The sequence below is a fragment of the Selaginella moellendorffii genome, unplaced genomic scaffold, assembly GCF_000143415.4.
Source record: "Selaginella moellendorffii unplaced genomic scaffold, v1.0 SELMOscaffold_101, whole genome shotgun sequence".
In the NCBI taxonomy this organism is placed as follows: Eukaryota; Viridiplantae; Streptophyta; class Lycopodiopsida; order Selaginellales; family Selaginellaceae; genus Selaginella; species Selaginella moellendorffii.
Window position 1 is genome coordinate 569,516 of NW_003314362.1, and position 13,845 is coordinate 583,360.

The following is a 13,845-nucleotide window of genomic DNA, read 5'->3' on the forward strand; positions in this document are numbered from 1 at the left end:
GACAGGTTGTCTTCTCAACATCTTCCTTCGCTACCCTGATCTGGTAGTATCCTGACCTTAGGTCAATTCTCGAGAAGTATTTTGCCTTTCCCAACCTATCGAACAGGTCCTCAATCCTTGGCAAAGGGTACTTGTTCTTCTTTGTATACTTGTTGAGCAACCGGTAGTCTATGCACATGCGCATAGACCCATCTTTCTTTTTCACAAATAGCACCAGTGCCCCATACGGCGATTTGCTCAACCTAACATACCCCTTGTCCACCAACTCCTCTAGTTGGCGCTTGAGCTCCGTGAGTTCTTTTTTGTTCAAACGATAGGGTGGACGAACCACCGCCTCAGCGCCCTCGACCAGCTCAATCTTATGTTCTATCGGTCGTGCGGGGGGCAACCCCGCCAGTAGCTCCTCTGGCATGGTATCCTGGAATTGGTCTAACACCCGCTGGATCACTAAAGGTACTTCTTCCATTCCTGTCTTTTTGTCACTCTCCACCGAGAGTAAGCACAAAAAGGCTGCCTTAGTTCCTTTAGTGAGTTGTCCTCTCGTAGACACCAGGTTTAAGCAGGATTCTTTGGCCTTGCTTTGCCCTACCTTTAGATCCTGGGCCTCCACCCTAGATCTTCTTCCTTGGGCATTCGCCAGTACCACAAGGTTCCTACCTTGTCCATGTAGGGCTACCACGAACCGATTGAACCAATCCATTCCGAAGATCACGTCAAATCCCGCCATGTCCAACACGGTGAAATCCATGTCTACTTTCCATGTCCCTACTTCGACTCTCGCTTGTCGAAGTACCTCATTGGTGCTTTGGCTACCTTGAACAAACTCTATAGTCCTTGGTTCGCCTAGCCGCTGCACCGTTAGTCCGGTTTGCCGGACTATGTCTGCAGCCACAAAATTATCCGAAGCACCCGTGTCAATAAGGATCTTAACAAAGCTACCTCCGAGCTTCCCTCGGAGGGCTAGTAGATGTCGCGAACGACTCTCTACCAAAGTTGCTCGTGTAATGAGTAACTTTGAGTTAGGGACTGGATCACATACCTCATTTTGGACTTCACCCGACTTGATGGACATATTGGCTCTGGCCTTCTTCGGGTAGGGACATTCCCTCAAAAAGTGTCCCGCTTCACCGCAGTTGTAACATACGTTGTTTCCCACGCTGCTATACGACTTGACCTTCTTATCCGTGGGTTTGTCTCTTTTCGCTTGACTCCCCCACGTACTCGCTCGCTGGCCACCGGATTTGCCTTTTCGGAACCCCGAGGACTCATTCTTAGAGAAACTCTTCTTGAATTTCCCCCTGCTATACGTTCCCTTTGGTTTGGCCCCTTTGCTAAACGTGGGATCCCGACCCCGTCGTGTTCCCCTTTCGCAGGTTATCGTTGAAATGCACCTTGATGGCCGCATCCAACGCTTCCTTATAGTTGGTCGGGTTCCAGCGCATCACCTCACCGCGAGCCCAGGTTTGCAAACCCGATATGAAGGCATGGAACGCATCCATATCCCCCATGTCCGTGACAAGTATCCTCTTTGCCATGAACCCATTCACATATTCCTGGATGGTTCCAGCCTGCTTCAGCCTACTCAGCTCATCTCTCAAATGCAGAGTGGCATTCGGAGGAACGTATGTTGCGCGGATCCTCGCCTTCATTATGTCCCAAGTGGCCACCGGTCCTTCGTTGGCCTCCGTCGTTCTCCACCAAGACTTGGCATTATCTACCAAGTATGGTTTTGCATATGGGACCTTCTCCGAGCTTGGTAACCGCAACGCTCGGAAGTAGTCCTCCATATCGTAAAACCAATCCTCCACCACCTTATAGTCGTTCACTCCCTTGAAGACCGGTGGGGGCTTTGGTTTGTACTTGGGAACTGCCTGAGGGACTGATTCCACTTCGGTTTGTTCGACCTTGTCTGGTTTTGCCTCAGTCCCTACCGAAGGGTCCGCACCTTCTGCGCTACCAGCGTCCGCAGTCTTTCTCTTTTTCTTCCGCTTCTCGTCACGCTTTAACTTGCGTACGAGAGTCTCCAGCAGGGCATTGGTCTGTGCCAACTGTCCTTCTAGCATGTCCAATCGAGCTTTGGACGACCGAACCTCGCCACCGGACTCCTGTTTGGAAGTTTCCTCACTAGAGTCCTCCTCATGCAAGGATTCCTCATCCATAGCCTCGGATTCGACCGGAGGCTCCAGCTCCGGCGGAGGTTCCGTCTCCGCCTGGGTTGACTTACGCGCTGCCCTTGCCATCTCCCAGCAATCCGCCTCTATCCTTCGCTAGAATTGAGGAAAACGCTCCGATACCAAATTGTAAGCCACAAATTTTTCCTTTCCAATTTGCCAACTTACCTCGTCTATCCGTCCGACACCACCTTGGCTTTTACTAAGTTCCCTTGCCAAGGTTCTCGCCTATGGTACCAGCTCCTACTTGGTTTCAGCTACTCACTGCACGAGCAACGGAGTGTTAGCCATCCATCCACGGATTCCCAAATCACTCCCAATCCCCCTCCCCGGGTTAGACTGGACTTAAGGTTCGGCTACACTCCCCGCAAGCACAAGCAGCCAAGCACACCAAGCTTCCAGGTTCCTAACACCCCTTGGTACCACAAGACTTGATCATAGGACCCTCTAAATCCCAAGTCTTGAGTGCAACACTTGCTTCGGGACGTCGGGGCGAAACACCGTGGCCTAGCGGCCCGGTATGGGTACCTCTACCCCCCCACTTCCATCCCGAAGGAAGGCCCAAGCCCCTCGGAAGGGCGAGGACCAATGAGCCGCATGATACTCAAGTGGGGCACCACTTCACCTGAGCCGGGAGCACCGCAATCGGTTTCCCTTTCGAGAGTGGGAGCTGTTCTTGAGCACTTCCTTGGATGGCCCCTTCGGCACCAACCAAGTCCGTGCTCACTCCCACCCAAGGCCCCTTGGTCCCAGTCTCAACCTCAAGTCGGTTTGGAAGCCCAACTGGAGAGTCCCTTCAAAATTGGTTCCTGGACCTCACTATCCCTACTATACTTTTGGAACCCCCTGCAGCCCCCCCCCCTGGGAGACGCACGCTTTGGGCTTTCACCCCTTGACCCGTATTAGTATCTGGACTTAGTCTCTGGCTCGATCTCGGACCCGATTTTGGATCCGACTTCGGATTCGGTCTCGGACTCGATTTCGGACTCGATCTCGGACCCGATCTTGGACCCGACCTCGGACTCAACCTCGGACTCGGTCTCGGACCCGATTTCAGATCTCAGACTCCGTCTCGAACTCGGTCTCGAACTTGGTCCCATCCGATGAACTCTTTGTCATTTTGGTCATGCTTTCGGGGTTCCTTTAGCCTACGACACCTTGGCGAGTTGGTTCCTTACAGTTAAGGGGAGATTCGTTCACCATCAAAAGTTATGGACAGCGAACCTGAATTTGAAGTTGAATGCATCTTATCATGTAACTGAAAACATGGTGGTTATTCTAAAGAATATTTAATTAAATGGAAAGGTTACCCATCTTGTGAATCAACATGGGAGCCTCTCAGTAACCTTATGCATGCCCATGAGCTTGTCATGGAGTATGAGAATTGTAATAAAAAATCACTTCTGTAAATCTTATAATAAATCTTGCAAATTAATAAAGTAATATGTTTCTATTAAATTAGAAGTTTTATTTCTCTTGTTTATTAAGTTCTTGGGTCAATTTTGGCAGGTTGACTTCAGCACTTTAGTGCATAGGTTCAATCTATAACCATGGGGATAACTATTATAGACTGATCACAAATCCCCATTTCTCTCTTGTTGACTCATTTTTGCAAAGGGGGCTGGTCATGTAAACAACTTTATCTGCCACTTTATAATAGTTGTCTAAATCTTCTCAATAAGGTTGATTTCTTGCTCAAGGGAGTTAAGCTTTTAACTCTCTCTCTATGTTCCTGTAGGCATGGATGTATCATTCTTTTGTAAGCCGAGTGGTATTTAGAGCAGCAAGGGTGGCTAACTTTGTTAATCATTTCTTTGTTAGTGACAACTAGAGGGTGTTTGAGTCTTAATATCTTTAGACATAGAGGAGAGGTAGTTCCATAACTCATTTAAGTTGATATGTTTCCCATATAGTGTTTTTTTTATTAACTTTTGGAGTTGTTTCCTTGACGGTTTGCTAAACTTGAGTATGCATCGATAGGGGGGAGAGTGTTGCAAATATGACTTTGGGTATCAAAAGATATTTGTCGGCCAATCCTTACAGATACTTCTTCTTTACTACCACAACGATAGGAGGTTGATATTGCTGATTCCTTTTATGTTCTCCACCTAAGCTAGTTGAAAAATTGGTCATCACATATGCACTTGACTAAATAAGCATAAGGATGGAATTCCTAAATGCTATTAAACAAGTATACGGGAGGATATGGGGAGTCTTAAATATATAGTAGGAATAATGGTTGGAGTGCATGGCCGACCACCTAAAACATTAATTTAGCTTCCGCTGGATTGTGTTGCTTTTTATTTTACATCTAGTTTGGGTTTAAGCCCAAACTCCATGCTACTTTAGTTGGTGGAGTACCCTTCTCCTCGTATTAGGCCACCGATATGCCGAAATTATGCTAGACACTATCTAACATCAATTTGCATAGAGGTGCTAGATATGAGGAGCTGGTGCTCATAGGATTGAAAGTGTATTAGACCCCCATTTTGTAGTGCAATAAACTTGGAGTTTAGCTCCAAATTCATGTGTACTACATAAAAGGACAAACCCTTTAATAAGAAGACCAACTCCATTAATAATATAAGGAATAATGTATGTTTCAATTGCTGGGAATCCAAACAATTCTTAAGAGAATGTCTTTGCCTGAATAAAGCTAGGAATAATATAACTATTAAGTTAGGTAAAGTGTAAATTGAGATATGTGATCCAGTCCCTAGCTCAAAGATACTCATTACATAAGCAACTTTAGTAAAGAGACGTGTAATACATGTGATCATAGGATAAAATTTAAATATATTATCACTGTAAATCTTTAGAACTTTGGGGGATAGGTAGGGATAAAATAACCATTAAAAGCTCTTTCATCCCCCTTTTCAAATTAGTTTAAAAGGAGAGAGTTAAAGTGTGGTATATTTGGTATTGGAGCCAATAAGAGTTCAATGCTCCAATGAACAAATCTTGCTAAACCACAAAATGTTAAGAATCTAAAGACTTGGTGTTTTTAGCTGTTTGATAGTGGTCTTCATATTCCCAGATGAGTAATAAAGACTAAGAGTGTAATATGGAGATTATTAAGATTAAATGAGATGAAATGTTTCTCCATGGGCATATTTTAAAAGTTGGATATTTTTATTTGTGGTGATTTAGATGGTTGGTGATTAGTTGTGCTCATTGAAGATTAATATCGTATTTCACTAGTCTCAATGAAAATAGTGTTAATAATTAGGCTATAATTTTGTGTTATTGGAATTTATACATTTACTAGTTAACAACTATATTGGTATTCAAATAAGATAAATTAATCAAATGAGATAAATAAATTCAAATAAGACAAATTAATTAAATGCCATATTCTAGACGAGATTGATAAATTGATGATTCGTTGGATTTATTAAAGATTGATATTGAGTTTTATTAGTCTTGATAAAGATGGTGTTGATAGTTTGGTCATACCTTTATATCATTGACATTTGTGTATTGTTAGTTAGCAAATGTATTAGCATTTAATCAAGTTGAGTGGTGAGTTGAGTTAACTATATTGTAAACAAGATTATTTAGCAGGGGTTTGAGTTTTGGTTTTTTCTTGAAAAGTGATTTATTCATAAACTATACTAGCTTTGCAAGAGAAAGAGTTAGTGATAGATACTTAATATTTTATTTTTTATTATATTTGAGTTAGGATTATATCAATTATTGATAATTCTTCTTATACTTATTATGAAGTGAGTTAAATCTTATATAAATTCATGGAGAATTGATTTATTAATCACTTGTTAAGCATAGAGTTGTTGTGCTTAGTTTTTGGATTGATATAAATATGTAATTCATTAAAATTTGCATTATAAAGTTTAGTTTATAGATGTATCAAAGATAATATTGTAGGTTATACCATAAATTCTTCTTTGACATTAAAACTAATTGATATAAAACTTATGATCATTGTTATATGAAACTTCTAATTGCTATAGGTTTTTTTGAGCCTTTAGTTCTTTGAACTCTCATACTCATTGTTTCATTTGTTTGAAATTTTTTGGTAAGGCATTTTAGCTCTTTATTCCAATATTCAAATTGGTGTTTGTGTTTAGCAATTATTGTGGATGATTGATTGTCATCTAGAATAGTTAATTATCCTCAATAGAGGTTTTACTTGATTCTTATTAAAAATAAATGATTTAATGTTGTTCAGAAAAGTAGATTATTCTTTAATAATGATTATGTATCTCTATTAATTGGGTGATTGATGATTTCTAATGATGGTTAGTTATTCTCTTTGATGGCTTTTGGTTTTTGACATTACCACATATTCTATGTGGTCATTTGGGTTTGAGATATCAATAAGATGTTGCTAACACTTATTTAAGTAACTTTTGTTCCTTAATATTATTGACTAAAGTCTATTTAAATTAGTTGGTAACATGAATAAGTATTTGTTAGCACTTATAAAATTTATTCAATTCTATTGATTGTTGCTAAGATCAACTTTAATAGATTGAGATGTTATTTCCTTTAGGTGATACATTCATGAGTATTTCCTTCATGTGATACATAATATATCCTTTAGATGATACATTTATGAGTATAGGTAAAATAACTTTAACACTTCATATGTATAGTGAAATTTTTAGTTATAGGGTAGCTACTATAGACTTGTCATATCACTTGCCTCTCTTTCTTGAGTTCCTAGTTCCATTCAAAGGGTATAACTGTATGAATAACTCTAACTACTTGTTTATAATAGTTTATTTAAATGTTTTTAACAAGTTTGATTTGTTGCTTAAGAGGGTTGGGCTATATGCAACTAAAGAGAATGACTTAAAAAATAATATATTAGGGTTTAAATATAAAAGGAAAAAACTTATAAATAAAAGTGCATCCCTTTTTTCAATAAAGTGGTGCATCCCTTTTTTCAACAAAGATCTAAAGCTAAGATCAAAGTGGTGCATCCCTTTTTTCAACAAAGATCTAAAGCTAAGATCCAAGAGTTAGATCCGCTCCATAGTTAATCTATAGTATATCACCACAAGGTAAAGGGTGAAAACCATATATACTACATCTATGATAATTGTAACATAATCTTTGGAACCACTCCATACATACAACTCTTCCATTAAGAATTAAAGCAATTTCAATAGAAACCACATAATATTTCTAGCTATTAGAGCCTAGATTAGAACTTCTAACTAGAAGGCACTTGCATTAATACTATATAATTCTTATAATCATAATCTATGTAAGAGATTGCAATCTTGTTTCACTAAATAATGCTTTTATTTTATAGTTTGTTAAAAGTATTCTTCGTGTCAAGAGTGCTCTAACACATTCTATACAAGCCAACATAGTCCAATTGAGGGGCTGGGATCTTACTAGATTAACTGATTAAAGTATACTTTAAACACTAATTTATTTTTTATTTAAAATTTATCTAATTTATCAATTATTATTTAATTAGAATAAATAGTTTGCAGTTTAGAACTAGTTATATTATCATTTTTACACAAGACTTAGGTTTAGGCTATAATATATGTCTTCATTAAGAATATCTTATTAGAAAATAGTTATAATTATAAAAAAATTCAATTTATAATAATTTGTAGTTATGTAATAACCAAGCTACTGTATTAATCATATTTAAGATAGCATCAGCAAAACAAATAATAGATATTGTTTTTCTAGAGAAAGCTAAATATTACTGCATAGTGTAGAAAATTATTTCAAGTTAAATTTTTAATATTTCAGAAAATCAATACTATAAGTATTTAAATTATTTGTATTTTACTTAAAATAAAAAGTGATTAACAAGGATAGGTATTTGATGACCATCTTGCCTTAATAAAAGGATGATGAGAAAACACTCTTTGTAAAGATTCATATAAGACTAAGTTACAATCATTTTGTAAAGATAAAATATAAATTGATTTATCACAAAAAGTATTTGGTGACCAGACAACATTATTACTATTTGAATATAAAACTATGTTTCCATCTATTTGCATTTTAAATTCACAATTCTTATATTTATCTGATCCTACAAACCATTTTTTTTTTTTTTCAAATATATAGCCAAAATACAATTGAGATGTAAATATAAAATAGCTTTTCTATTTGGAGATAATAAAAATGTTTCCCATGATCATATTCAATATTATTATCATTTGTATTACATTGATCATAGTGTTTTCCAGATGTACTATATAGCCACATTTGATTAATAACATTTAATGAACCAATAATATCATCTTGTACTGTAAATGGAAATTCCATACTTTGTCCTTTAGGGAATTCTTCTGAGGATATATTATTAATAATTAATTCCTTTGCATATAAGATTAAATCAATACTCTCTTGACTTATTGTATTTTTTCCCCCATAGCCAAGTATAGAATTCATTTTAAACAAATGCAAAATATCAGCAAACTTATTAATTTCATAGTTTATTAATAAATAGAATGAACATCTAATATTCTGAAATTTATATTTAATTTCTATATAATACTACCAATATTTTAAATTAATAAATTAAAATATATAGTCATAGACTCATAATATAATATTATTATATTTAAAGTAAAATTATATTTTTTTATTATCTTTTTTTATTAGTTAATCATATCTGTTAGTTGTGATTTTTTTTCTTATAAAAAGAAGGAATTGTTAAATTTTGTGGGCCACCAAATCCAGTCAATAGCAAATGTCAAATGGTGGGTAACTGTTAAAAGGGTTAGTTTTTTCTAACCATGTGTTATGTTGATGTTTGTTGTTAGCCAATGGGAGGTTGCGAACTGCTTGGGGTGACAGAAGAAAGTGTTATGACACATGTCACATGCAACTGTGTTGACAAAATTGCATTGGTCAAACCAAGAAGGCATTATGACAAGTGCATGTGCTTAATGATGTGGCCAAAAATAAGTAGAGCATAGGACCAAAGGCTGTAATTAACTTTGGTTTAATCAACTATTTAATTCAAGAGCTCTTTATGATGGCAGTGGCAGCCAGTGACTCTACCTTAGGGTCTCAAGACCATGTAAAATATAGTTATCAATCATTGCTAAATGATGTTTCTTTGTAGCAGCAAACTCAAGATAGGTGGAACTAGGTTTTGTTTTAACCTAATAAAGCAGAATGCAAGCATTTTCCTTTCTAAGAATTGAGCACTCTACACAACTTAGTGCTTTAGGTACTTAGTCTATCCAATACAGTACTTTACTAGGAATAGGTGAGCAAATAGACTTCAAACAGCCATTAGGTCCCTTTGCTACTTTAGCAAGTATCAGCATTTGGCTTCTTTTCTTCTTAAACTTTTTTGTAGCCAAATCCAAACATTAAGACACATATTTCTAGCCAAGTGCCCTGTGGCATTATAGAAGGTACTCAATCTTATAATGTGTTGTTTATGGGTTTGTAATCACAAATTATATAGCATTCTAGACCCTAGCATATGGAATTTGATTGTCTCCTTTGAGGAAACATGATATGCATATGTGGATCTACAACTTCATTCAGGTGGTGAGCCATAGCTTATATATGTAATAACTTGGTATAGTAGTTGTGATTTCCAACATGAGGTCCATTCAACAAATATGGCATTGACATCATCAATTTCACTTACAATTATAGCATGCAAATGCTACTGATAAATATAGCCACCTTTTCAAGCCATCTAATTGGCTCTGAATTCAACACTATAGGGTTAAAGCTAAGAATCAGAAATATTATTTAGGGCTCTATCCTCTCTCATGGCTAGAAAAGGCTCTTTCAGTGCTTAACTTTGTCAGACCATTAGACATTGTTCCATTGAGTCAATTTGTAAGAGATGCTTCTACTTAAACCTTTGCAACAATTACTACAGCAATCACTGGTGTATATCAAACACCTTAATACTTGCTATGCATAGATACTGATTGTCACAGATGGTACAGGATCTGGATGCTCCAGCAAGAGATCCCATAAGAGGCATCATAATATGTGGAGGGCAATTTATGCTAGAGAATGTCTAGTAAAATAAATAAAAGGAAAAGTTTGACAAAGAAAGGCCTTGAAATATGATTAAAACTTCACCTTCTTGAACCTTATTCCGAGAATATTCCATGGCCTGCTTTGGCAGTTAAATTTGAGTGCTTAACTGGATAGGATTGAGTCGGACATTCTCCAAGTTGCCAATGCTCTGATATGGTGGCTTGAGTACTAGAGCCCCTCAATGGAAAAATGATCTACGACCAAGAGAATGTCACGAGTTTCATTATCACAAGAAAGAGACCTGTTTCTCTTGAGTCGTAAAACTGAAAGGAAAGAACCACCCGCCAGCATCTTGGCTGGATAAACAGAACAAAACACGGTTAAGAGGAGGAGCTAAAAGATTGATTGTGTGAAACTTGCCTCAGGGGAAACGAAGGCTGGGAGTGTAGACAAGCTTGAGAAAATCCGCAGCTCCACTCATGAACGTGCCGATTGGAAGATGAGGCTCCGGCAAGCACTGGAAGTAGACGGCAGAGTTGTGCAGACTGACAAACCAGCACTGCATCGTCGGCTCCTCCGCAATGTTCTTGCCTTCGTACATGAGAGATCGGCCGTCCCACTTCTTGAGATCCCATGCATTGCTCTTTTGCACCGGGACGTGAAGGAAAAGCGCATGTCCGAAGCCCCACACCTCCATCATCCCGAACATAAGCTTGTTCGTCGGCAGGATCTCGCTCGGCACCTGGAGCTCCGCTGTCATCACCAGCTTCTCCTGCTCGATCACAGCCTTGAATAACTTGCCCGTGTCTTTGTCAGCTACGACCATCATCGTTTCGCTGCTGCTGTCAATCATGAAGCTCATAAGCATCAAGTCCTCTGGGATGTCCACCGGAGTCGGGAGCCACTCCATTTTGGCGATGTCAAAGCGAGCAATCTTCTCGGGACGGTTGTTGACGTTGTTGGAGGTGCAGTAGAGCAGCGAGTTTGCGATGAAACACTGGTGTGCCTTGCATAGAGCGCGGAAAGGGAGCACAAATCCTGGAGGAAACCCGGTGATGGACGTCCAGGAACCAGTCTCGGAGCAGTAGACGCGCATGAAGGGCTGCTTGTAGTCATGAATGTCCGGCACTGGGATCGGGCGGTCTACCGGCTGGACGACGCTCATTTTGTAGAGAAATCCACTGATCTCGTCCGCGTCCATCACACCCATGGTGAAAACCTTGTATGAAGAGGCCGAACGCGAGCACTGGATGGCTGATGGTAAAAGAGGTGTAAGCTTTGTTCTTTCCTTTTCAATCAGCTCGAGCCACTTACCGGAGTAGACGATCTCTTTGCCAGAGCTCATATCCAACGCCGGGAGCTTCTTGGTCTCCTTGGTGAGAGGATTCACCTAGAAAAAGAAAGAAAGAGACTCGTGAGTCTTGTCTAGAGCGATTGATCAGAAAAAAAAACCAAAGCTCTCTCTTCGGAAGTGATATCGAGAGAAAAAAGGAAGTTCTTTCCTACCACGGTGAAATGGCCCTGGGAGTCCCGGAGCAGCAGGAGGCCGAGCGAGCACGAGACGATGCTAGTGTCCTGCGCCGTAGGGATCCACGGCTGGCGAGAGAAGCGCCTTGGCTTGCCGGTCATCGCATCATTTCCAATCACGAAGCCCGTGCGGCCATGAATGAAGAGAAACCATGGCCTGGCGCTGATGATCATCTCATACCTCCGCAAGAAGCTCTTTGTCGTGGAAATGCGGCGCCAGAACTTGCAAACCGTGCGCGATCGCAGGAGATCTTCGAGCGGGAGCTTGGCGAGGATCATCTCCAGGAGCGATCGCGGCAGAGGAAGCGGCAGTGGGGACTCCATGGCTCTCTTGAATCGCCACGAAAAACCTCAGATAAACCCTAGAAGGCTTTCACTTCATTTCGTGAGCTCGAAGTTTAGAATATTCGGCGATTGCTCGACTCACCAAGTCAATCTCGCCTTTGAGCTGCTTAATTCTCGGCTTGTATCCACACTTGCCCCTGTGATCGCTCAATCACAATGGAAAGAGAGAGAAACCAACCTGATACATTTGCAGCTCGGATGCCATTGCTTTCATTTGCCTCGTCTTCTCCTTTGAACTTTTCAAGTAGACCGCCAATTGTTCTACCATCTCTGGTCTTGCCAAGATGTTTCAAAGCTCCACGTACAGCTTTTTGTTCTAAGCAAACGAGATAAACTTTAGGGTTGTGAAATATACGCTTATAGTCTTTAAATACAATCTTTATATTCTTTCACTTTTAGCGATCCATGCTACTGCATCTCATAGTTACCATACCAATAGCATTGAGCCATAGGCTTTGTCTATTGATTCGTTACAACTGTGGTGGAGAGTCAGACATTCAGCCTTTGGCATCATCTGAAGATCCTTGATTACTGCTGGTGGTGATGAACTCACATAACTCTTAAAGACCGGAGCAGGCATGTGAAGCACTTCGTCTATTTGTTACTGTCTTTTCTTTATAAGAATCAATTTTTAAAATTTCAAATTTTGTCAAACAAAGAAAATACTATTCTGCATGTGTTTATTTTTTCCCCATGTTCAATTATAGAATATTTCATTTTATAGAAAGGTATGGCATCCTTAAAAAATTTAAAATTAAAGTTTAACTTAAAATAGTGTTTAAATTGTTTGAATTTAGTTAATAATTATATACTAATAAATAAAAGAATAAAGAAACATGCTAATTATAATATAGATATCAAGCAATTTTTGCAAAAATAGAAGTATTTTAACCTTTAAGCTTTTGCTCACAAAACCTGTGTGACCAGTTTAACCATTTGGACCTTGATCATGTTTTGAATGGTGAAAAGATCAAAGTAAACAAGAGAAGACCACAACTTTTGCAAAATAACAATGTGAGTTAAATAGCTTAAATTAACTATATTCAAGTTAAGCAAAACATATTAGGGCTTGTTAACCAGGAGACTTTATCATATATACAATAATGGCCAGTTCAGTGTACTTAGTTTAGCCTTCCAAAACACTCTTGCAAGTTACCCAAGTTTGCTATACGAAGATCACACCAGTCCATGTTTGCTCAGATTCTCGATGAATTCCACAAGACAATGTGGGAATCATCAAGCTTGTATAAGCCCACACTGACCATTTGCATTTAATCTAATTTCTACATTGAAGATCCACCAAAAGCCATTTTTGCTTGAGGTTCTCTCTCATTGTTTCACATCTTGTATGAAAGCTTTGAGATGGTGACGGTCGTGTGATACGGTACCTGGCCAATGACACGCACTTAGCAAAGATGCGAGCTCCAGTTCCTTGCGCACAGGGGAGAAGATTCGGCAATGCTGGAGAAGGGATCAAATCAGTGCTTTATTCATTCTACACATTTTTCTGCCCAGCTTTTCCTGCATTTTGAATCAAGATTGATGAACTTGAAAAGCAAATGAATATACCAGAAAGGCACCTTACGTAAAAGCCCAGCCTTCACTCAGTCTTTCACTCATCAGATTCCTGAAAGAGATCCATAGCAGCCACCCAAGCTCCCCTTGCAAACCTTTTCAAAATGAACGTACACCCAAAGCCTGCTTACTACTTCATTAATGGACTTTACCATCTCGAACTTATCAAAAACTGTCACACAAGATCGAATGCACAAGTAGAAGTTTTGGATCAAAATAACACAAGAAAGAAGTTTAAGAAGCACTTCACAAGAGAAAATGTGTCAGTGAA

The 13,845-nt window shown here is 39.1% G+C and overlaps 1 protein-coding gene across 1 annotated transcript; it reads right to left on the reverse strand.

Annotated features, from left to right (window-relative positions):
- Positions 1-10,382: 10,382 nt before the first annotated feature.
- Positions 10,383-11,984, reverse strand: LOC9629016 (F-box only protein 6). The gene is made up of 4 exons (XM_002989836.2): positions 11,634-11,984; positions 11,442-11,517; positions 10,548-11,381; positions 10,383-10,483 (listed from the first exon to the last, which is right to left on the reverse strand). Exons 1-3 carry the CDS (start codon positions 11,976-11,978, stop codon positions 10,549-10,551), a joined length of 1,254 nt encoding a protein of 417 aa, XP_002989882.1. The 5' UTR covers positions 11,979-11,984; the 3' UTR covers positions 10,383-10,483; position 10,548.
- Positions 11,985-13,845: the final 1,861 nt, after the last annotated feature.

Excerpts from the sequence above, each read along its gene's own strand:
- LOC9629016 (XM_002989836.2), bottom strand. The coding sequence starts at position 11,978 with ATGGAGTCCCCACTGCCGCTTCCTCTGCCGCGATCGCTCCTGGAGATG. Across the intron at positions 11,518-11,633 it reads CCCAGGGCCATTTCACCGTG|GTGAATCCTCTCACCAAGGA; the intron begins GTAGGAAAGAAC and ends TTCTTTTTCTAG. Across the intron at positions 11,382-11,441 it reads CAAAGAGATCGTCTACTCCG|CCATCCAGTGCTCGCGTTCG; the intron begins GTAAGTGGCTCG and ends TTTTACCATCAG.